Genomic DNA, 24,098 nt, shown 5'->3' with positions numbered 1-24,098 from the left:
TCAGGGTTCCTCAATCACTACCAGAGGTGACCTGAAGTCGTACCCTTTGCCTAATGCCAGAAGTAACGCCGGTGTGTATCTCCGTGACATTGGCAGGATTGGTACTTTCCCCTTGGTGACACCATATGTGCTTATGATGGCCGTCTGTGACAATGCAAAAAATGTGATGCAGTACTACTTACTACCCGTCCATGCCTCCTAATTTCAGCACCAAGTCATCTCTGCTCTAGTGTTATCTACAGCCTATGCATGAGACAGTCAGACACAATGCAAGATGATGTAGAGTTTTATAAAAAGTGTGGTACCTGTGTCTGACTGGCAAGTGCAGAGACCATAGGCTTCTTGCAAATAAAATTCTCTACCGTCATTGGTATGCATGTGGACCAAAGTACATTGAAATCAGATCATTCTTTTTGAGTGCTTAACTTTTCTCATCAGTAAGTGTATTTTTTTTTTTTTTACTTTTTAGCGTTTATCTTCTCAGTACTTAATGCCAGAAGAAATCATTGTTTTACAGTTAAACATGTGAGCTGCCAAAAGCAGTTTTTAAAGGTTAATTATACCGTTGAAAAGAAAGAGGAAACAGAAGGTTTTAAATGTGTTTTTAAATGTCAGTTTGTTTTGCAGTGTTGTGAATAATCAAATATTCTGCTTTAGATGACTGACCATTGTGAAAATGAAAAAAAGACCCTCAAAGTTTTCTACCACAATTCTGTTATACAAGTGTAAAAACCCATTATCTTTCAAAACATCATGCTTGTTTTGCTGTTAACTGTAATTAAAGCACTTATATTATCATGAGTGTTTATGTCCATAAAACAGTACATAAACATGTATATGTTAATCATGTTTTCACTCCTGATTTACTAAAGGAGATGGGTCTGCTTGATATGGACAATATTCAGGAGATAAATATGATTTATTATTCAAAAGGAATGCAGCCAATTCCTTTTCTTAGCCTGAAAAGTTGGTTGCAAATTAATATGGAGCTGTGTTTAAGATGAGATATGAGACATAATTAGAATCTTAGAGTGAGAGACAAAACAATCAGCTGATGGCATGTTTTGTGCACTCTGACTTTGTCTATAAAACAAATCAGTAAGCCTTCCAGAAGAGTTACTTTTCTTGTAACAAGTCTTGACAGTGAACTATGTTGATTTTAATCACACAGCGACTGTAGATCTGTGTTCTTCTCATTTGACAGACTGACATTTCTCTCTTTGTCACTTTCCAATCAATAGAGACATTGTTCTGTGTTCAGCAGATATCAAGAAGCAAGCTGTTTCTGCCAGACAGCTGTCTTTTTGCACGCTTAGTGAACGAGGGCCCCAGAAAAAGTGACACTCGCAGATGGACGCGCGGAAACATGTAAATGAAAAAAAAAAAACAACACTGTTTAACCACACATACTGACAGACAAGCTGTCCGCATTTTCTTTTCTCTGTAACCTTTAATCTTTTGTTCCCAAAGAAGCAGAGACTGTCAGAACTCTTGATGTGTGTCATAACAACCCCTTGGGCTGTAGCCTCTGCTTTTTATCTGGCCTCCTAAAACAGGTCAGTTACTCATGAAACTTTAGTTAGCAGGACTGAAAAAAAGCATGAATAAAGAAACCCCGTCAAGTTTCAAACAACAAGTGGCAATATTCATTTCTTGCAGTGTAAAGGCAATAAGGTATGAGAACTGTAAAAGCCAGGATGGTCTGTAATAAAGTAAAAATGTTGTCTTAAGTCTTAGTAAGATGTGATGATTTCAGGTAGAAATATGTGATGTAACAAAAAAGTGAGTAAAGAATGCTTTGCTGAAAATTAAAGTTGAGTACTTTGACTTTAGAAATGGTATGGAATAACTAAACTTTCGAACTGCAAGTATTTTTGATTTGGTTTTAAGCTCTGTTTCTGTTGTCGTAATTCAAGCTGAACCTTTCGTGTCATGAGCCTGGCAGGAAGTGAGTTCTGGTTTTAGAGGGGGCTGCTGTAACTGAAAAGGATGCAATGCTGGTCAAAACTCTACAGTGCAGTAACATGTAGCCCAATGGTTGCTCTATATCTCTGTTTTCATAAATAAAGCCACAAACACAACTGAAAATAAAATTGGCCTCGTTTTACAATTTTCCTGGCCAGCTTTCTTCTTGTTACGAGTAAATGCCACAATAGTACGAGTTAACTGAACTAATCAGAGTTCCTTTAGAGTAGATGAGGGTATGAAAGGATGAAGGCTTGGCTAATAAAACTCAATAAAATTGTGGTTTTGAAGTTCCAAAGTTTTCTTTGAACATTAGCTGGTTTGTGTTTATTTTCAGTCCTCGTCTTCTGCCTGACCTTTGACAGGAAGACGTTCTTATATTTCCTTCAAAGCTGTTGGGATGACTTAAAATTTTGGATGACTTTTTTTTAATATGGGCAACTCAGTGATATTGAGTTGTCATGACTTTCCTCTGCAATGATGAATTCTATTATCTCGGGATTTATTTCCACTGCTTTGTGTAAGCCAAAAACCACAAAGCCCATGGGCTGTTTGACCCTCTTCCTCCAGGCAGACCATCAAGACTAGAACAAAAAGGCTCAAAGCTTCTCCCCAGAGGCTGTCAGGCTTGTCAACTTCATGCCATCATCACTGAACACTCTTGGATCTTAGATACTCACAGTATGTGTCACGGATCCGTCTCCAACACATACTCGAAGTTTAGAAAAACTCTTTAGTTTTTATCAGATTTCATGGAGGTAAGGAATGAACCAAGGTGCAGACCCACTCGAGGAACAAAATGATTTTAATGAATAAAACAAAAAGGCTGACATGGCAGAAAAACAACAAAAACTAAAAGGCGCATAGAAATAACCAGACAGGGAACAAATCAAAACGACTGACTGATGAGAAGCAAAGACTGAGAGAATAAATAGAAAGGGACTGATGAGAAAAATGGTGACAGCTGAGCTTAATGAATACAAGGAACAGGTGTGAGATGAGTGGCAGGAACTGGAGAACAGGATTGACTGAGAGAGAGATGGCCGATGACTAAAGAAAAACACTGAGAAAACACAAGGGATCTTAGAAGAACAGATTTAAAAAAAAACAACATAATGACAAAAGGAATACATGAAAACGGCAAACAAAAACCACCAGAAAACACGGACCACAACAGTTTTCTGTTCCAGAAAGAGACTCTGAGTCTGTCACCATGGTAACAGACTCTGTGAGCTAAACCAGCTCACTGGCAGGTTTTCTCTAAGAAACTGTGAGCTTGGACCATTCTCCTCCCACCTGAAAAAAAGCTGTCCAACATGAGTTGTCCATTTTTAATCAGTCCAACTAAAATCAAAAAGAATTTCTTCATAATGCCTGAGCTGGGAGAGGATTTTCTGATCTACATCAGATGTGTTCTCCTTCTCAGATAATGTTTTGTTGAAAAAGTATTGCTTTTCATCATTTATAAACTAAGATAAATTATTTATACAGATTTGGTCTTTTTTGTTCCCTGCAAGGCCAAATGCAACAGTTAGAATTTGTATTATTGTTCCAACAATTAAAATCTTTCATCTGTGGTCCACGTTACTGATTCTGTGATCCTAGTACAGAATTTCCTTTCTTGTTTTTTAATAGTTGTAAGGAGATCCTGCCAACATAACTCTACAGTACAAGATTTCTGCACTGCCTGTAAATATTAAACAGTATCAGTTCTACATTTCTGACAAATGTTGATAATAACTGAGAGAGATGAAGAAACAGATAGGGAAGCAAAATATAGATTTCTTTTTTAACACACGCTCATAAATAAACATATCCTATTAAGAAATAACTTCTTATGAAAGCTGTCGTCACCAACCATCATTCTGTGGTTGATTTAGAAAGCAATTTACAAGCACAGAAAAGTCTCTGAAAGTAGCAAAGGTATATTTCTAAATTTGACTACGTCTACAGTTTACCTGAACTTTTTGTTAAAGAATCAAGAAAGTTCATGTAGTAACAAGCCATAATTTAATTTATGATTTTGTTTTGTTTAAGAAATTTCTGTAATCAAAATGATTAGCTATAAAATGTGTGTGTGTTGAAAAAATCTAATTTTATAGACACATCTTGCTGTATTAAAAAAATATTTTTACAAATCAACATTTTGACTAAAAGGCTTTTTTAGAAGAATGTAGCCCATTTAAATTTGACTTTCCATATACATCTGGGGAAAAAATAAATAAATTATTGTTTTTTTAAAAAAGGAAGCTCTGGGATAGACTAAGGAGCTTAGCTGAGCTGTGACATCTCCAAGTTGCACTTCATCCTTGGGTACTTGCCAAGTAAGTACTATGGTGTACTTGTTATTGAGATTTGGCTTATCCTTATTTCCTGTGGTTGCCATGGTGAGTCAAGATACTGAGGCTCTATTAATGCTGGTTTTGTATTGTACTCATTCACACTCCTAACTCAAAGTGAAGATGCTCAGAGTTGATTGAACTCATTGTAATCAGCCGTTCTGACACCAAAACCTCAGAGTAAATCAGCTCAAAGATTACATATAGACTCAGTTTGTTGAACCTCCTTTCTAAAACGTCCTCAGTAGACAAGTTGGTGAAGCAAAAATGGAGAAATTTAGGCGCTCAGGGACAAAAATAACCCTCAGGTTTATGGCTCTCCTAACAGCATTTTGGACACAGATGTGTTTTCCATGCCTTTACCTGATTCATTGACATAAAGGTCATCCATTCACCAGGCCAATAATGACAATGAAAGCTGAACTTGGACTGTTATCATAAATGTTTTGAAGTTCTAGTAGTGTATTTTTGTTTGTTTGATTGGTTGGTTGGTTAGTTGGTTGGTTTGTTTTCCTTTGCTCGTTACCAATTACTTGTGAATCATTTGAGTTTAAAGAGGTATCTACTGTAACTCAAGGGATGAGCTAGTGTAGGCTTGACACAGGCAGATAACTTAGCAAAGAGCCCATTTGAAATCGTATCCTCAGCCCCTCTGTTAGCTGCACTTTGTTTAAAGATGCCGTTTGCTCCCATTTCTTGAGCTGAATCTATGAAACCTTTCAAAGATAAAACAGTTTGACACATAAAATACAAATTTAGCACCAATATGGTGAATCCCAAAGAGCTACAAGCTGAAAATATGACATACAGTAGATGATCAACTGAAGGATGATGCATCTGTTACATCTTTGCTGTATTCTTTTTGTTTGTTTGTTTGTTTGTTTGTTTATAAGAACATGACTTTAGATATTGTTAATATTCTGTACACAGGTTTTTAGGATTGCCACTTAATCTTGCTACTAGTCTGAAAAGCAAAAAGATCACCCTGCTGAGATATGATACATTTTTTTTCATAGCTAACATTATTTTGTATATGCAATTTCATAATTACGTGATTCCAAAGGGTGATTTTTACCTCTAGATTTGTAATCTAGCAATAATTATGTGTAGCTTTTAATTAGTTAGGCCTGACCGAGCCATGGTTGTTGACGATGAACTGTAAATGGCATTTGCGAGGGAAATGTCTTGAAACTTTCACAAGAGTTTTCAATTTCCCTGCTTAAGTTACAAACCTTGTTCCCTTGTCACTGAAATTATAAGCGTGTTCTAAAAAAAATGTTCTTCAAATTCTTGGTGTCCCGGTGGGCATCTGAAACCTACCTGGATTCCTACTCAGTATAGTTTCTATGAATACGAAAGTGCAAGAAATATGAGGCAACTTTGGGGAAGTTTGGCAACCTCTGAAACCAAATTGTGACTGATTAGAGACACAATGAATACATTGCAAAAAGGCACTTTGTGACTAAGTTGCTACAAATAAAATTGCATGTCATTCACAGGAATGTTACACAAATTTATTTGTAGTTATGTACTTGTGCAAACATGTCATAAGCACCAAATCATAACAATCCCAAATATGCATATTTTCTTGCAACTATGTGTCTCCAACTAGTCGCCAACAGTCGCAACCTATTTAGATATGTCCGGTTGGGAGGAGATTGGGGCGAACCCAATGCGCAGACTCATCTTGATGTCAGGCATAAAAATAATTTATTTAAAAATAAAAAAGACACAAAAAACAAAAGACTGATGATGCAGCAGAAAATTAAACTAAATTCTAGACAAAAACTGAATTCAAAACCATAGCAAACAGACGTGAGCAGACCCAGCCAGCACGTGTAAATGACAACAGACCAGCGAGGCAATTGGGCAAATAACCAGATTTTAAAGCAGAGGGTAATTAGGGGAAGTGGGCACAGGTGAGTGATTACAAACTAGGAGCAGGTGGAGATGGGCATAGAAAGTAAACAAGTGACTGACTGAGGAGAAGTGAATAATGACAGGAACACAAGAAGCAGAAACTATACGAGGACAAAACGTGAAAACAATAACCCCAAATAGGAAAGAAACCTCAAAGAATAACCAAAAACAAAACCCAAATCCTGACAAGATACAGGAATTCCACTTTTAGAGTACAAAAATAAAAAAAAAAACTATTTCCAAAATTAATAATAAACAAACAAAAAAAAACAAAAGATGCATATACTGCACGTGATTTCTGACATAGTTTTGACTTCACTCACTTTTATTGAGCAAATCAAAGTATCTGAGCTCCTCCTTGCTTGTGTTTATTCATTTATTTTCTCTTATTTTTTTAACTGCCTTCCTCATAAATGATTCGACCCTTACTAGATTTGATAAAAGAACCGTCCTGACGCGGAAATAAGACGAGAAGTGTGTGTGACGCGCAGCGCCGGAGGCAATTACTTATATATATATATATATATATATATGTATATATATATATATATATGTATATATATATATATATATGTATATATGTATATATATATATATATATATACATACATATATACATATAACTGGTTTATATATATTCATATAAGTCATTGGCCGGAGGGCTGTAAGAGGTTAAAGTGAGGGGGGTGATTGGTGGCGCTCAGGCAGCCACTGATAGGTCACCGCTCGGTGGTCTGCTCTCTGCGCCTCTCATCCGTGAAGGAACGGGCTCTCCGCCTCCAAAGATGCACTGATTGGAGCTTGTTGAGGGCTTTTTTTGTTTGTTTGTTTGGGTCTTTTCGTGTGGGTCGACACAAACGCCGGACGTCATCATCATGGATGAGCACCGACTCATGAAAGCGATCGCTCCCGGGGTTCCGTCTGCGCTCGAGGGGCCGTGAAGTTTGCTGGAAGTTTTGTGACGACGACAGAAAACATCGAAGGTAAAACGGATGACATATAAAATAAACAAACACTTAAAAATATCCGGTTCTGCTTGAAAGCGTGAAACTGTTAACGCGTCTTTTTTATTTTATTTTTTTGCGGNGTTGCTGGTTAGTGCGACGTGACAGAGTGTCGCTTTGAGGAGGTTAAAACTTGCAGCCTCGGACGCACCGCGCGTAATGACGTCAGTCACAGTCGGTAAAACTACACAAATCAGACTCCGTAGCAGAGAGTTACAGTCGACTTCTTCCTTCTTTTTTTTTAAACAAAGAAACTCTTTTAAGAATGAGAAAACTGAGAGTGGTCCGACAACAGACTGGGCATGATTCTGAGTGAATTTCCTGAAGGAGCTGTACCGGTTCAGTCCTCAGTCAGACAGGACCTCTCTGCTCATCAGGGGTCCGGTTTAATGACTTAATTAATTAACACCTGCGTTTTACTGGTATTACAAACTCTAAGGTGAGTTCATTTATGTTTGTTGTTGTCTTTATGCTGTTTTGTTTATCTTTTTCTCTGCTTTGGTAATGGCTGTGTGGAATACAGGTGTATTTAGGCTAACTTTTTGGCCCTCTTAAGATGTCTTTGTCTCATTTTGGTAGATTGGTACATCTTTTGTGAACATCATTACACAGGTGCGACACAGGTGTGTAAATAATTTCTGGGTGGCTTGGCCCAGTGGGGACGAATTGCAGTTCAGTCCCCAGCCCCTGCAGTGTCTTGAAGTGACAAGACAATAAGTTTATGCCCACCCCTATGGGTGCATGAGTGGGATATAAAAGTGCTCTATACAGTGTGTTAAATACATGATAGAAAGCACTGTGTGTGAACGGGTGAATGAGAAACGTTGTAAAACACTTTGCAGAACCTTGAGAGGTTAAAACATTGTGTATGTAAGTGTTTACCATTCCTCTGGCCTTTTGACCTGTCCTGCTGGGCCTATTTGGTAATCTGCATCTGCACACCTTCTATTTGTTTTCTCCTCTAAGTCCTCTGTAATGTAGTCCTTCATAAATGTGTGTATTTAATTTGCTGTGTGCTCATTGCGAAATAAAATCACTAATCTGTTAAAATATTCAAAAGATGGTTTATAGATGAGTAAAAAATTGTTTTAGATTTACTCAGTTGGACATAGTTTCAGCATTGCCCCCTTTCTCTTAAGTAAAATTAAAGTTTACTTAACTTTTTTCAATAACAGATATCAGTGCAGTTTCCAGAACCATATAGAGTTGTCATACAAGCATCTCCTAACACTGAGAGACAGACTCTGGGATTTAGGGAGACTCTAAAACAGAATTTACATAAACTAGCAATCCTTGAAATAATATGTTGTCCATTGCCTTGCATGCCAAAGTTTTAATCAAACATCTTATGTGATCTGTTAGAGCTCAGACTGTGTTGGAAATGGCTCTCTATACATGCACTGTAGATTTTAGTTACCGTATTTTCCACACTGTATGGCGCACTGGATTATAAGACGCACTGTCAATGAGTAGTCATTGTCAAACTTTTGTCATTATATAAAGCGCACCGTACTATAAGGCGCATCGTGCACCTCCCAATTTTGGTTGACTCGAGCAATAAAGCCAAAGTTTTGAACAAAGATGTGCAATCTGTTAGCAGTCTGTATTGGGAGTGTGTCTCAGCTACTACTACACTATTATTTAACTGAATATATGTAGAAATGACAGCTTTATAGCCATTTTTGTGTTTGCCAAGGTCACTTACTGCAGCTGTGTTGGCCTTTTTGAACTGAGCTGACTCCAAATGTCAATCAGTTGTACGTCCAATGATCAATTTTTGAGAGTTTTAATAAAATTTGCCCAGTGCTTCATGACATTCTGCTGACAGACAGACAAAAGAACAGACCAACAGACTCAGGCGACTACATGATCGCCTGTCTTTCATGGTGGTGGTTAGGGTTAGCATCTTGCAGCAGAGCCTAGCTTCATTGTAAAACACTCCTATAACAACGTTGAGAAATCAAACTGCTACAGTAGCCATCTGGGATTTAAAAATAGGTCTTGAAAGACAAGTACATTGTAGTTAGTGAAGCCTGAGTGGTGCAGACTTTAACGTCTTTGGTATGTTGGTGTTAGAACGAGATCACACATCTCTTTGAGAGATGTCTGCTGTGTTTTACACATGCTGCACAGCATGTGAGAAAAGAAATGTTCAGGGCGCCCGAAGCTAAATGTACAGTTTATTCTCATGTGTCCCAGCAGGCTCAGATCTGTGTGTGCGTTTGCATCCGTTTTTGTTGGTGCTTCATGATTTACGTCACAAAGCACATCTTTAGTTAACATCCTTTTGCATTTTCTATTTCATGCAAACATTCGAAGGAAGGTAAAACAGAAATCGCCTCTTTAACTCAACCGTGTTTGTTGTGTTTTTATTCAATTTTGTTTCAACATCAAACTCACAGCCATGGAACTAGATAGCTTATCTAAAAAATTGGAAACGTTTCAACCACCTCCCTGCCTTATAACACACAGAGTTCTGCATGAATAGTACTCGCTAAAGCTAAATTGCTGCTGTAAAAGAAAATCATGTGTAGTGAGAGTAATGTTTAGGAAAATATGCACTCGCAGTTTAATTGGCAACTTCACACATCAAAGACATGTTTACATTATTCAGGAGATTTTCTCTAATCTGAAAAGTGACATTAATCTCAATGACAAGTACTACATATATATATATACACACACACACACATTATATTTTACTGTTGGCAGCCAGCTCTATCTCAATAAAAGTGCTCTGAAAGCAGCTCAAAGTCTCATGTCTCCTAGTTTCTGACACCCTCTCTTCTCTTGAAGCTGCTTGTGGTTGTCGAGCCTGGGAAAGTTTTCTTAACCTCACAGGAAATGACGACGTGTGAGCAGGCAGTACTTGTTGCTCACTTTTATCTTTACCTCTGTGGTTTTAAAGGACTTTTAATATTAACAATTGTGCAGTTTTTCTACTTTGATCTTTTTACTTTAACTAAACTTGCAACCTTTAACAACATTTTTGTGTGGTTAGCATGTGCACCATTCTTTTCCTGTTTTTAGTTTCTGTGATAAGGGTTTTGAACGGCAACTACTTCAGCATACTGTCTGGTGTTTTAACTATTCATTTATCAAATGTTCAGCTTGTTCAGGACATTATGGCCATGACTTTTGATTTTTGATGTATTTTTTTGCTAATTTTTGTTTCAAACATTTTAACGCTTAGCTATTTTCCTGATATTTTTAGCTTTTACCTAATATTTTGCTAATTTTAAGTTTTAGCTTCGGCTCTTCTTATTTGAACTTTTAGCTACTGTTTAGGTGTTTTAACATTTAGCTACTCTTTTGCTAACTTTAGCTTGTAGCTTTAGTTTAGCTGATTTCAGGCTTTAGCTATTTTGTTTTGTTTAATTTAGTTTTTCTTTTGTTTTAACTTGAATAATTTAATCATTTTCAGCAGCCATTCAGCACTCAGTATTCACACTGTACTTTAACAGAAAATCTCTCTTGTTGTTATATTATATAGTACTGTAGATCTGAGTTTGACCGCAATGTTGAAGGCTTGTTGTGTTTGTGTTTTTGAGCTTGCATTCTGTTGATTGCTCTATATTAATACCACATAAATTATATTATTAGTCAGTGCTTGAAGTGGGGAAAAAAAGTCAAGTTACTCGCCACCTGCCCACCCTCTGTGCATTTCCCCCACCCACCACAATCTAGACTGTTATACCAGCAGCAGCACTAAGCAAACTAAAAAACATTGAACCACTCTCATATCAAACTACTGTGAAATACTTGGACAAACTTGTGAAAGGATTTGACTCTTTGTTTAGTGAAGAATGTGTTCAATGAGGGTGTAGTATGCTTGTATTTATAGGACCCTACGAAATCCATTTTTATTTATATATAAATTTTTGGATTTATTTATTTAATTTATCCTATTTTTTATGATTTAACCAAAAATGTTAACCTAAAAAGTGTTGTTTTATGTAATAGATTTATAACATTTTAGTAATTCGGTATGGAAATATCTAAAACATCAAGGATTTTGTTAGCTTTTTAACAAAAGTACATCTAAAAGGACATTAATATTTCAATATGTTCTATTGAAATAGAACATTTAATATTTTATTAAGGTGCTTAAAAAATTACCTTTTTTGTGAAAAATGGCTCACATATAAACTTGAAATTCACTTTATATTTCACAGATATTACATTAAATATAGTAAAAAAAACTGTTATTTTGTATCATAACTGTGTCCTGTATATTTCACTCACTAATGATCAGTATGCTGGTATGTATCTGTTGTTTTGTTGACAACTTTTATTTATTTACCAAAAGTTGCTTCAGCACAGTGTTAACTGGTTTTAACTTGGGTTGTTCTGGGAAACGCTTCACCTAAACCAGTGGTGTCCTATCCTGGTGTTGGAGACTCACTATCCAGCATGTTTTACATGTTTCTCTGCTCTTCAGCAGGTCTTTAAGTTCTGCAGAAGCCTGTTAATCACTCAATCATCTAAATTAGGTGTGTCACAGAAGAGGAACCTCTAAAACATGCAGGATAGTGGCCCTCCAGGACCAGGATTGAACACCATTGACCTAAACAGATGCAGCTTTATTATTTGTTACAGCATATTGTCTTTTTCCACTCATAAAGCTACAGAGTCTTTAATGAACTCACTTCTGATTTTTCTGGATGTGTTTTCATGTGGAAAGATTTGCTGAAGTGAGGCTAACGTTGCTGTGGAGTGTAACTTAAGAAAGACAACTGGATCGTACTATTTGTGCCTGACTTTTAAACGATCATTGTTTCTTGTGAGCTATGTGTAACTTGAGTTCCTAAGTCTGATCAGAGGCAGTGTAGAGTGGGTCACGACGTCCTGTTTTTAACCGATCTTTTGTGGATAGTTTCTATGAATCAGCCGTAGCTTATTTTTAGCAGCACCTTACAGTACGCTAAAGACTAAAATTTAGAAGTGCCAGCACTGCAGAACAGTGAGTACAGGCTCCAATTCGAGCACTGATGTTAGTCCCTCACCTTTGTTGAATATGTGAGCTGGCCTTTTCCTGTTGAGCATGATACTTATATTAGTTTATAGACTTCTTTTTGTTTATTCTAGAAAAAAACTTCAGTAATCTAAAAGCTGTGTTCTTTCCCTGCCACTGAAGGATGATGATTAAAAATATTATTTGTATCTTCATAAACTAATGATTATCTGCCAGGAACCACTGCAGGTCAGGTAAAAAGAAGTTTAAGAAGTTAAGTCAGGATTGGATGACTTAATGAAATCAATCAAAGAGCTTCTCATTGATTATGTTAAAGCTATGATGGCAGAAACAGATTTTTAAATTCTTTCTCTGGTTCATGAATAAAATGTCAGTTTTTGTTGAATACATTTTTTTTGTTGCCACTTCTGGCCCTCAAGCCTTATTTTGTCCATGTGGAAGTCGAGTTGAATATCTTGTTTGAGTTCTAAATGTAAATTAAGCTAATCTCTTTTTTCTGTGCTTCTCAAACAGTGTTATCTTTGGCACTTTTTGGTAAATAGATCCAGAAAATTGAAAGTATGTGCATGCAGGTGTGCATGGCAGAAAAACCCAATCATTCAAAAAAATGCTCATACATTTGCAGTCAGAAGTTCACATCCACTCAACATAGGTTTGAATATTATATAAATTTAGGGCTTTTAGTGATAGATTTGAGCCGCTCTTGTTCCTTGTTGTAATAATTATACATCATACAACTTTTTAAGAACAAAAATTGGGTGCACAATTTTAAATTTATTATGTTTTCTTTCTGATCTACACAGGGTCAAAACTATACAGAGTAGCCCGAATATATACATCCACCCCAATAACATTTGTGTTAAATGTTCCTTAGCAAGTTGCACCTCAACCACAGTCTTGTTGTACTCATCAACAATCTTCTGGCATACTTCTGGCTGGATATTTGTTACTTTTATTAGAACTGAGGTTGGGGCTTTGGGAAGGCCATACCAGAAGCTTAATGTTCGCCTCCTCTGTCAACTCAGAAACCGGTTTTGATGTGTTAGAACACCCGATTGTGTCCCAGTTCTGATCACCTAATAGCTGTTGATTTGAGGTGAAGCTGAAGATGTTGGCGATAGTCCTCCTTTATTTTTTCATTCATTTTGGCCAATGCATCAGTACCACAGCATGATGCTACCACTACTGTGTTTAACAGGTGGTACATGGTTCTTAGGTTCGACAGCCTTACGTTGACATCTCCTAACATACTTTGCATCATTCCAGCCAAAGAGCTCAGTTGTGTGACTGTAAAGCTTTTCTTCCAAAGGCATTTTCCCACATTTAATGTTATTGTTTCATTGTACGGTAGTTCTTATTGAGTTATTGTAAAGGTTAGGTATGATTGTTTTGCTCTTTTATCTAGTCTCTATGAAAACAGATGGATGTAACTAGTGATACTGTCATATTTCCATTATTTCCTTCTCATTTTCTGCAGTTTCCTCTTCCTCCTTCTGCTCAGTTTGATGACACCAGCTGCTAATCATGAGGTGTTTTCCTTCACATATTTGATGAACTACATTTATCTGAACACCCATTAACATTTATGTAATTTGGTTAAAAACCAAACTAAGCATGTTAAGTTTTATTTTATTTACTCAGACTATATAGTTTGTCACAGTTGCAGTGCTTTCGGGGGTCAAATTGTGAGTGACATTTCAGTACAGACAGATGAGGATCCGGTACATAAACACACTGCTTATATTAGTAACACCAAATGTAAAAGTCGCTATACCATGACAGAGCCAGACATAATGTCTATTCAGTGCTTCATTAGCCAACAACTTTGCTAATTGCTGTTAGTGGCTTGTCTATTTGTTTATTCATCGTATTAATTAGGATTTTTAAAGCTAAATTTGCTTCAATCTGCCTCTGTCTGTTGCATTCATGTCATGTGATAATGATTTTGTGTTGTACATGAACTACTTCAGCTGTTGTTGAAATAGTGTTTTGAAATACTGAATGGGGAAAGTTTTTGTAAGGATGCTACCTGGAAATTCACGAACTATCGCTGTCAAATACAAAAATTTCATACCATTCTGCAACTGTGTGACTAATTTTGACTGAATCTGATCAGAACTGATGAGATATAAATCTTTTTAAACAAACTCATTGAATTTGGTCGCTTTGCTTTGTTTTTCAGTTTTAATTTTTTTCATGACTGTTTTGTCTCAAAGTCATTAATGGTGCTTTACATAATACTTCCAGTCATACTACAGAACTGTCGCTGTTTCCGTGGTGTAATAAAGCTATTTTTAGAATGCAGGGTTTCTGAATAAGAGATAAAAGCTTGGGGTTTGATCACTTCAGCTCGTCTCTCAGGAGAATAAAGAGGCAGCCCCTTCTTTATGATGATAGCTGTGGGACATGGGATTGCTTGCCAGCCCTAGTTAAGAAGAATGCAGTTTGGCAGTTCGTAGATAAAGGGCACTGAAAAGCCTCAACATTTGTGAAAATGCCTCAGGGTATTTTTTTTTTTAGCTTGCCTTCCAGTTTTCTTGCTAATAATCTAACGTTTCTATAAGCAATAAATAACTCTTAATGAAAAATAATTTGCCACTGTGTTTGAATTTGCAAAAGTCAAATTACAGTGAATAGTTTTGTTTGCTGGGTATCAGTAGAATTACATACTTGGATTTCTTTAAGAGAAACTATCATCATTCGCAAAACAGTGTGTTCCTTTTATTTTCAGCAAAGTGGTCCTTTGTTCTGGAGCAGTGTGAGATTCGTGCAGATTTGTAGAGAGAAGTGAAAGTGTAAGAAGTGAGTTGCATTACATAAGCAGGATTTTTTAATGGTACAGTGCCATTATAGTTTTACTGTACATATCTTTCCTTGTCTTTTCTTCCAACCTACCCATAACTGCAACATTGTTTCCTTACAGGAGTGAATGATTGCTCAGTGAAATACTGTCTGAGGATATGGTTATTTAAACATCACATCACCACATCATACATCTCAATGGCTTCTTCAGAAAGGCATAATGCACAAGCAGAATATAAACAGTTTATTTTATCTAACAATTTTTTCTTCTTTACTGTTCACTTCCTCATAAAATATCTTTACTGTTTGATCGAAATATTGCAATGCAACTTTGGCTTCATTGGGACTGACTCATTTTTATTCTCTTATTTCTGTCTTTTTTCTTCTTCTTCATCATGCTTAGTAGACCCTGCAGGGTTCAAAATCAGGCTCAGGCTCATTTTCTTATCTTATTATTTTCAACCACCAAAGGATTGAAATAAAAATGTTGACTTAAACTATCAAAGAAATGTTTCACCACAAAGTGAATGCTTTTTAAATCTGGTCATCTTTTATTCTAGTAGCCAGTCACAAAATATTTGTATGCCATTTAGTGTAAATGCCATACACACAAAATAAAATTTTAAACTGGCTTTCCTTGAAGAAAGCTGCTGCCTTGCATGCCAAAGTTTTAACCAAAGATGTTGTGCAATCTATTATGTTAGTTTGTTGGTACATGGTTGGTTGTTACATTTCTTAATTTTCGTCTTATAAATGTGACATGGCAATAAATTATGATCTCCAGATAGGTAACATAATGCAAAAGAACATGGTCTACAATACTGATATTACACATCAAATTTTACAATTGTTGATAACTTCCTAGACAATTCAACAGTAAAACATCTCTGTTTAAATCAATGGTTCAGAACTTTTAAAGTGGGGTTTAGTGAAAAATATAGACATGCTGTAGACAGCTATTTGAACAACCTTAGCTTAGTGAAATTGAGTTTAATATAGAGTGGACTGACTAGCTAACGGCTTTCCCGAGCAACACCTAGACCAATATGGATTGCTAGAAACAACTCCAACCCCAAGACCTTCTCAACAGTTTAACCAAATGCTATTTTATAATCCTTTTTGATGTTGTCAGGTTCACATTACATGATTATTTACATAAAAGTCCATAATTATTTGCAAGGAGAATCATGAGCTGCAGCTGCAGCACTTTCTGTGCCACCTGGGGCACTTCTTGTAGGAATATTGTAATATTTCTGCAGAGACAACCATGCAATCTGAAATTAATGAAAATTATAGGTTTACTAAAAACAACTGCATTACCTGCTATGAAATGTTTTTAGATTAGAGTTGTTTTAGGATGGCAGCAATCAACTCTGGTCTTTGCCATCACTCAGTGCATTTCTCACCTGCCTGACAAGGCAACAGCTAGTCTGAATTCAAAAGAATTTCTCTAAACTGAAGTCTTTGAAAAACATAAACTATCTATAGCAGGTAAGATATTAATTGTTCATAACCTTCCCACAGAACTCACTTCAACAGATCTGAACTACAACATTAAGTGCTACCAGTTGATTTATTATTGCCTAACATAAAAAGGAGACAATATTTTGCCTCTCAGTAACATAACAGATCAATGTTGCCTAATTTATTCTTCAGAACTGAAAACCTGAATGTGTAATTTGATTTGATATAAAAGATGTCTGTATTTCAAGGACTGTCCACCGTCCTTTATTCTACTTTACTCTTTATCAGCCATGTCAGAACGATTTATTTGGCCAGCACACTGTATAATTTGTGCCCTTGTAATTAATTAATTCAACTAATATATGCAGCATATTTTTTGTGACCGTTTGTCTATCACCAGCATGCCTCTGTAATCTGTCCACGGTCTTTGACATTTTGCTTACAGGGACATAGTTCTAAGAATAGAGATACGAAAAACAATAGAGGTGAACTTTGATTGTCAGTAATGACGCGTAAAAGGCAAGCAATCACATGGTTGTTCTGTCCCTGTGTAGTGATTAGGGTGATGGAAAACTCTGATCTCTGGCTCAGCTGTAACAGCAAATCCACACTGCAGTAGGTCCATCTGTTGACTCCTCTACAGACTTATGGCAAAGTGCACGAGACACTGTCTCACAAGAGGGCTTGGCGGGTGTATTAGCATGATCTCCAATTATACATCTGTCATTTTTTTTCTTTTCCGTAACTGTAGAAAAATCACAAATCTGTTAATTAAACTAAATTAAATAATAATAAGTAATATGGCAGATTTCATGTCTGGTACACTCTTAAGTTCCCATCATGTCTTTATGCTCAAAAAATGACATCTGCTCTACTGGATTGGGCCCAGCAATGCCACAGTATGACCTGATGCCACTGATGTAGGAACATGTTAAACTGTAACAAGAAACATTGTCTTGTCATGATTAATTCATGGCATTTCACACTCTGAGTCATGGTGAGTGTGTGTTTTAGAGAGTATAGAATGACTGTATTTAGTGACACAAGTTTCCTCTGACATACCACAGAGAGCCTTTTATGCCTTAATATGGGTACTTCTGTATGAAGATTATATCAACATTCTGAACAGTAGGAAAATTAAGAACAGCTATATTATCATCCTACATGATTACAAGTAATCTTACAAGAACATTTAAAAATTGTTGTCTTTTCAGAGCTCATGACAACAAATTTATTTTGCAGCAGGGGAGGCACAGCAGAGCAGTGGTTAACCCCCACCCCCATCCCCCACCTGGGGCCTTTCTGTGTGGAGTTTGCATGTTCTCCCTGTGCACACATAGGTTTTCTCTGAGTACTCCGGTTTCTTCCCACAGACTAAAAACATGCATGTTAGGTTAATTGGTAACTCTAAATTGTCCCTAAGTGTAAATGAGAGCATGAATGGTTGTTTGTCTCTGTGACCCTGTGATGGACTTGCAACCTGTTCAGGTGTACGCCACATCTTGCACAGTGACTGCGGTAGATGGGCACCAGCTCCCCGTAACCCGAAAAATTAAACTTTTTGATATAGCACTTTTTAATTACAAGTGAAACACATATGTTCTAAAAGATCAAAACGCAAGATAGAAACAAACACGCATCGAAAATAGACAAATTTTAAATAAGATTAAAATATGATGGAAAAAATTATGTAGTAATGAAGTTAATACAAGATAAATATATAATATAATACGTTACAACCACAGTAAAAATAACATTATTTTGGGGGGGGGGGTTTTGTTACTCGTTTAAGAAATATATATCTCTCGCCACTTTTCAAACCAGTTTTAGACCGAAATTATGTAATATTGAGAAACGGTGAGGAAGTTGTAGCTATTTTGGTAAAACCTAAAAAAAATCATTGTATGTGCAGTCTCATACAATACTGTGAGATTTTCTTAGATCTGTTAGCACTTGGAGTATGTAAAACCACACCAGAAATTAGCTTAATATCTGTAAAACTGATTGAGTTGTGCTTGCTAAGGTAATTAGCTGTGGCAGCCATCTTCAATCGGGTATGACTCCAATAGCTAATCAGTTGTAGATGTACATTCAGTGATTACTTTTTGAGAGTTTCCTTAAAACCCATCCAGTGTTTCATGAGATCTTTTGCCCACAGACACACAAACACACACACATGCAAGTACATTATTGCCCACTTTTTATGATTACAGATAATCATATTCTAAACAGAAACACAGATGGGGAAAATTAGGCATGTCAGATCGTCTTTCTGCAAGTGGTCCTGTGTGTGAGAACGGTGGTGGAATGAAGGGGCAGAGGTGATGCACTGCTGCTCTACTTCTGATACCACAGTGTGAAAGCTGTGGTTTACATCATTGTCACTCTAGTCAGGAACCCTGTTGCCACAAGACGCAAGCTTTTTGAATTTAAGTACAACCGTTTTGTTTGAATGTGAGAACATGCAGAATGAAAAAAGTATTACCCAAAGTTGTTCATTAATTCCCCCTTTAAGCATCGGCTGATCCTTTTGATGCAGTGTGAAAATGTGGGAGTGATTTGCAGACCCTGAACTTGCCTAAAAAATCCTGAGATTTATTTTTTTTGATGAATTTAATATTTGTATCACTCTGTCTGTCTGTGCTAAATGCTGTACTTTACACCATTTGTTTTGTCATGAGCTAAATAAAACTAAATAAAGGAAAATGTAATGATAACGAAATGACAAGATGCAGTATTTGATCCTTTTTCTGCAATCCCTGTCATGTGTTTTTGAAGTTTGACCTTTTTGTGAGATACTAAATAATGCTACAATCTGTTAATATACTATTTTATAATCAATAAAGTTGCTTGGCTGCTGCTTTAAATCTTTACCAGAAACCTTAAAGCACTTTTTGTCTGAGACTTACAGTATGTTCTGCACCACACAGAGTGCAGTAGTCAGATCCCACAACTGCTACAACTCTCATCTTAAGATAGGGCCTTTTTTCATTTTGAAAAGAATTTTCATGCTCTCATTTCTCTGATATCAATGTGTCGGCATGTTCCATTTATACACAGAAAAATAAAGTTTAGATTTATAGAGAAGAACACATTATTTCAAGCCTCAAAGCTAACCCTTTCCACTTTTCTCATCTTCTAAATAAGCTTCTAAAGTAAACAGTGCTTCTTTGGCATTTGATTACTTTTTTTAATCAAAATATACCTGTTTAGGTTATCTTATGAGAAGTTATTGTTATGTATGGCGCACTTTTAAAAAATGCACAAGTTTTATCCTCATGAGTTGGGTGCCATATTCTTACCTTTTGGGGTGGGGGGTGGGGGGGCAGACAAACCATTAATACAACTGAATACAGATTTATGTAAATTCATGCTAATGTCCATTCCTTAGTGTTTACTTAGATGAGAAGGCAATAAAAGCAAAAAACATTAGCATTTTGCAGCAACCTTTTGAAAGATACATTAGTTAGGTCAGTAACTAGCTAATGTTAGGTCATTAGTTAGGTTTATGCAGTGTTTCCCCATAATTTAATTTTTCGACAGGGACATCTAACAGAGGTCTTTTTCTCAACACAAACTGCTTTTTGTATGCATGTTTGTTTGATTGAAATCTTTCTGATATACTCCCATAGACATGCACCTTTGATGTGCTGCTCTTATCCTTTTGCAGAGCTTTTCATCACATCATTACACTTTACTGTATGTTCACTTTGAAATGTTATCGCCCAAACAATGACCGTGCATCTTCACTGCTTTCTGCAGTGGACTTGGGGGAAAAAGGACATAGTAGTACACTTTATACTGACCTTGTAAACTGGAGACATTGCACTGTTTTTATTAGACAGCTAAGTTCACTAAGTTCTTTCTGAACTGCCATTTTGTGATGCTTAAACCTTAACTGCTGTCCTTATGTCTACTGAATCCCACCCAACAGCATGTTGATAAAAAAGAAATATATAAATGCAACAAATCAAGATGATAAACTATGCTTGCGGAGGGTAGATTAGAAACTGTTGGAGGACTGCAGTCACCCTGGCCTGCAGGATCTGATTTTGATGCAAGGACATATCAAGGTTTACCTCAGAGAAGCTAAAGTAAACTGGTAGCTATAGTCATAAAGTTTTATCTGGTAATCCATATCTGGTTTGTAATGGAACTGAAACAGTCTAAGCCTATTATCAAAATGGGTACAAAGCCCACTGATTGGAACCTTGGTCTGAAATGTGAGCCACCTAGTGGGCCAGTTAGTCAGCAGAACTGATGCAGGTACCTGCGTCTGAGTAGCTGCGTCAGTTTCTGTAAAGAGTCAAATGTAATGACTCATACGAAAAGTATATATATTTATTGGCTGAGGCAAATTTTAGAGCAGGTAGAAAGCAGGAGTCTTGCACTTCAAAGCACGTTATTTGCTTCAACTAGGACAGATAATGTCTACATCAATCACCATCATTGGACATTTACACATCAGTCAATATTTGTTTTTTGTCCTTTTCTTTAAAGCATTTTTAGCAAAGCAATCAAAGGTTCAGACTTGCCATTTGCAGTTAAAAACTATATAAAAAGCTTTTGTTGGATACAGGTGCTGAATTCCAGATACTACTTCAAGTGGCACAATTTTTCATTATTTTCAGATAAAGCCTACTACTACTGTTCAGAACAATGGTTGTAGGCAATTTGGTAATTTTTTTGTGCTGGCATGACTCTCTTCTCTGTCTCTCTAGATACAGTCTAATAAGCTGCGTATCTACGTGCGGTATTTGTTTCTCACCTCGTTGATGTCAAGCTGAGAAGGGCATATGTGCAGAAGAATTATTCTAGTGAGGGAAAAGCAGTGAGACAAACACAGATTGTTGTGTTCACGGCAGATTTTGTGCATGTTGTAATTTAATGTTTTGTTGTTGTTTTATTTTTACACAAGTCTCACTTCATGTTTTGCAATGATGTTATCCATATCTATTTTGCTTCATTTTGCTTCAGTTGGCTTGACAGTTGAATCTCTGCGAACAGAATGTGTGATCTTAGCCCAGAAGAAGAACATTTAGGAAAAAACAAATAAAGGGTTTCTCATCAGACAGTCAGTCGGTGTGCTAAATTGATAAATTTCTTTGGTTTTCTGATTTGGAAAGGTGTTTCATTGTTATGTACCACTGAGTGTTCTGTAGCACATAAAGCAGTTAACATCCTGTTAAATATCTAATGTACACAGTGGCAGTGATTTCCACAGATCAGCTGTTATCTTTGATTTGCTTGTCTCTGACAGAAGGTTTAAAGGTCTTGTAGTTTTTTTTTAGCTCCGTCATAGGAAAGAAATATGTTAAGAACTGATCAACCTACGCTGGTGCATGGTGGTGGATGTTTAGAACTTTAGCTTCTTTACTCTAGCCTATTATCTTGGTGTCTGCCTGTGTGTGTGTGTGTGTGTGTTCCTGTATATAATATCCCGTTGAATGATTTGTTTTTTCCTGTGTAGTTGTGTGTGTGTGTGTGTGGCTGCTTGATGTCGTTATCATCATCATCCTTAGCCTTGCCTATACCTTGCAGTCCTATCACCTCCCTCTAACCTGTAGGCATTACCTGCGCAGAGGCAACGACACACTGGGGCACAGGACGGACCTCAGCTTCCCAGCACAAGCATAACCGGGTGACGAGCCATGTCTTCCTCTGCTTTAGGATCGCTGAAATGAGAATGAGGTGACAGCAAACAGCGTCCCGGCCTTATATCATCATCAATATTTAAGGGATGACATCTGGTTCCTTCCTCTTTAACCTTAACACCAGCAGCTAAGGTAACGGCTCAGACTGCTCGGACAGTAGCATTGTCAGCATTTAAACGTGCTTTTTTGTGTGTAACTTGGCCTGCCAGTCTCAGGGGAGGACCAGTAGAGGAGTTGTGTTACACTCCCTGACAGGCCTTATGCATGTTTCATCTGCTGCTCCCAGAACAGAAGCCCCTTTTGTTATCTAATCTAGCCCTCTTCTACCCAGCCTGAGTGAATGAGCTTACTGCCACAAGACTGTTCTTCACCGACTGTCTGCCAGACGCCGAACTGATACATATTCACCAACAGCTGAGGGGCAGTGGGAGGACTTTGTTCGGACTAAGATATTTGGACTACTTGGCCTGTCTTCTAATCATTGGCTGGCACTTAAAGAAGGGGTATGTGAAGACTCACAAAAGATCTGAGCTGTGCCTGATCCAGCACCAACTTGAACCTTTTTTCAGCCACAAAAGTGCCATTGAAGACCCAAAACTAACAACCCACATCCCTACAAAGATTATTTTTGGGGTGGTTTTTGTCTGCATTATAGAAAAACCCTGGGAGTTATGAGTGACACTCTTAGACCTCCTTCACTCCAGGTGAGCGTACCACAAGATGCCCCAGCATGTTCAGATGGAGGAAGCAATGCCGTGTCGGACTGCTCCGTGGGATCCAGCTCCTCAACCCCTACTCTTCGCCGTAAACGCTTCAAGATGCGGCGCATGAGGAACGTGCCAAGTGAGAGGGAGATGACGAGAGCGCGGCAGACCAACAATCACCTGGTAGCTAGTTCCCGCTCCAGCTCCAAGGAGTACCTTCAGTTGCCTTCCATTGAGATCACCCCGTCCAGCGATGAGGACGCTCCATCTTCCTGGTCAAGCTGTTCCACTCCCAGCGCATCTCCTCGCCGCAAGCGTTTCCTGCTGAGGAGGTGGCTGAAGGTCAGAGAGAAGAAGGAGCAAGGCAGTGAAAGCAGGTTGGTATGGGCCCGGTCTTCTCATGTCTTTCCATTTCCTTCTTCTCCCTTCATCTTTCCCTGATGTCTTCATGTTTCTTTAGGGTCCTGCTGTCAGCATTAATGTGGAAACAAATAATCGATGTAAGGAGCAATATAATTTTATTTTCTTCAATTTCTAACACAAGGTTTATGACTCATTTTGACACGGATGGTAAAAGTTTTCATGGCCCATTCACTTACCTGTGTAGTTTTCTGGTTTGTGGTGTATGCTTCTGCTAAATGATTCCCACACACACTTCAGTTTACTCTTGTTTAATTAACATTTGGTGGAGGGCACAGGTTAGGTTCAGATCACTCTCATGAGTGATGCATGGGTCAAACACTCCCGCTGCTGACACAACATCTAATTGTAAAAGTTTTAGCAACACAAGACTTGGGTCTCCAGAGTGCAGACTTGTCTCCATAGGTCAACCTTACTGACAGACTGTGGCTTCTTGTCTAAGCATTGTGTTAAAATCAAAGGGTTTAGAAAATACAAAAGGGTCATTTACCTCAGTCAAAAGGTTGGTCTCACAGCAGTGGTATAAAAAGGTCAAGAGGTTTCAAAAAAATCAATTGGTTTGTTCCTTTTGAGTGGACGCCTGAGAAGTTTACTGAGATCTGAGATAACTCGCAGTGTCACTTGACGAAAGGTCACAAGGTCAATAACTTGAAAGCATTTAAAAAATTTAAGATAAAATTACTCCTTTAGATGCAAAATGCAAATGTACATTTCGGTGGTTATGCAATATTCTTGGAGGTAGATGGAATATCAGTCAAAAACTTTCCATGTATATGTTGTCTTTGTAGTAAATCACAGATTAAAGATTCAGTAGAGTGATTCAGATTTCCAGCATATCCAAATGCCAACAA

General features: G+C 37.3%; 1 protein-coding gene across 8 annotated transcripts in view; it reads left to right on the top strand.

Annotated features, from left to right (window-relative positions):
• The window catches only part of gramd1bb (GRAM domain containing 1Bb), a 136,793-nt gene that overhangs the window by 23,218 nt on the left and 89,477 nt on the right, over positions 1 to 24,098 (top strand). For 4 of the 8 annotated variants that reach the window (XM_025006795.2, XM_017420056.3, XM_017420054.3 and 1 more), the window contains exon 1: positions 22,066 to 23,204. In XM_025006795.2, coding sequence (XP_024862563.1) covers positions 22,795 to 23,204 — 410 coding nt within the window. In that variant the 5' untranslated portion in view covers positions 22,066 to 22,794. Of the gene's footprint in view, positions 1 to 22,036; positions 23,205 to 24,098 lie in introns of those variants that run through there. The other 4 variants (XM_037980843.1, XM_025006794.2, XM_017420057.3 and 1 more) reach the window with 4 other exon arrangements.

This window comes from Kryptolebias marmoratus, linkage group LG2, assembly GCF_001649575.2.
Source record: "Kryptolebias marmoratus isolate JLee-2015 linkage group LG2, ASM164957v2, whole genome shotgun sequence".
In the NCBI taxonomy this organism is placed as follows: Eukaryota; Metazoa; Chordata; class Actinopteri; order Cyprinodontiformes; family Rivulidae; genus Kryptolebias; species Kryptolebias marmoratus.
Note: the sequence above shows the minus strand (reverse complement) of the source record. Positions and strands in the feature narration are given on the sequence as shown.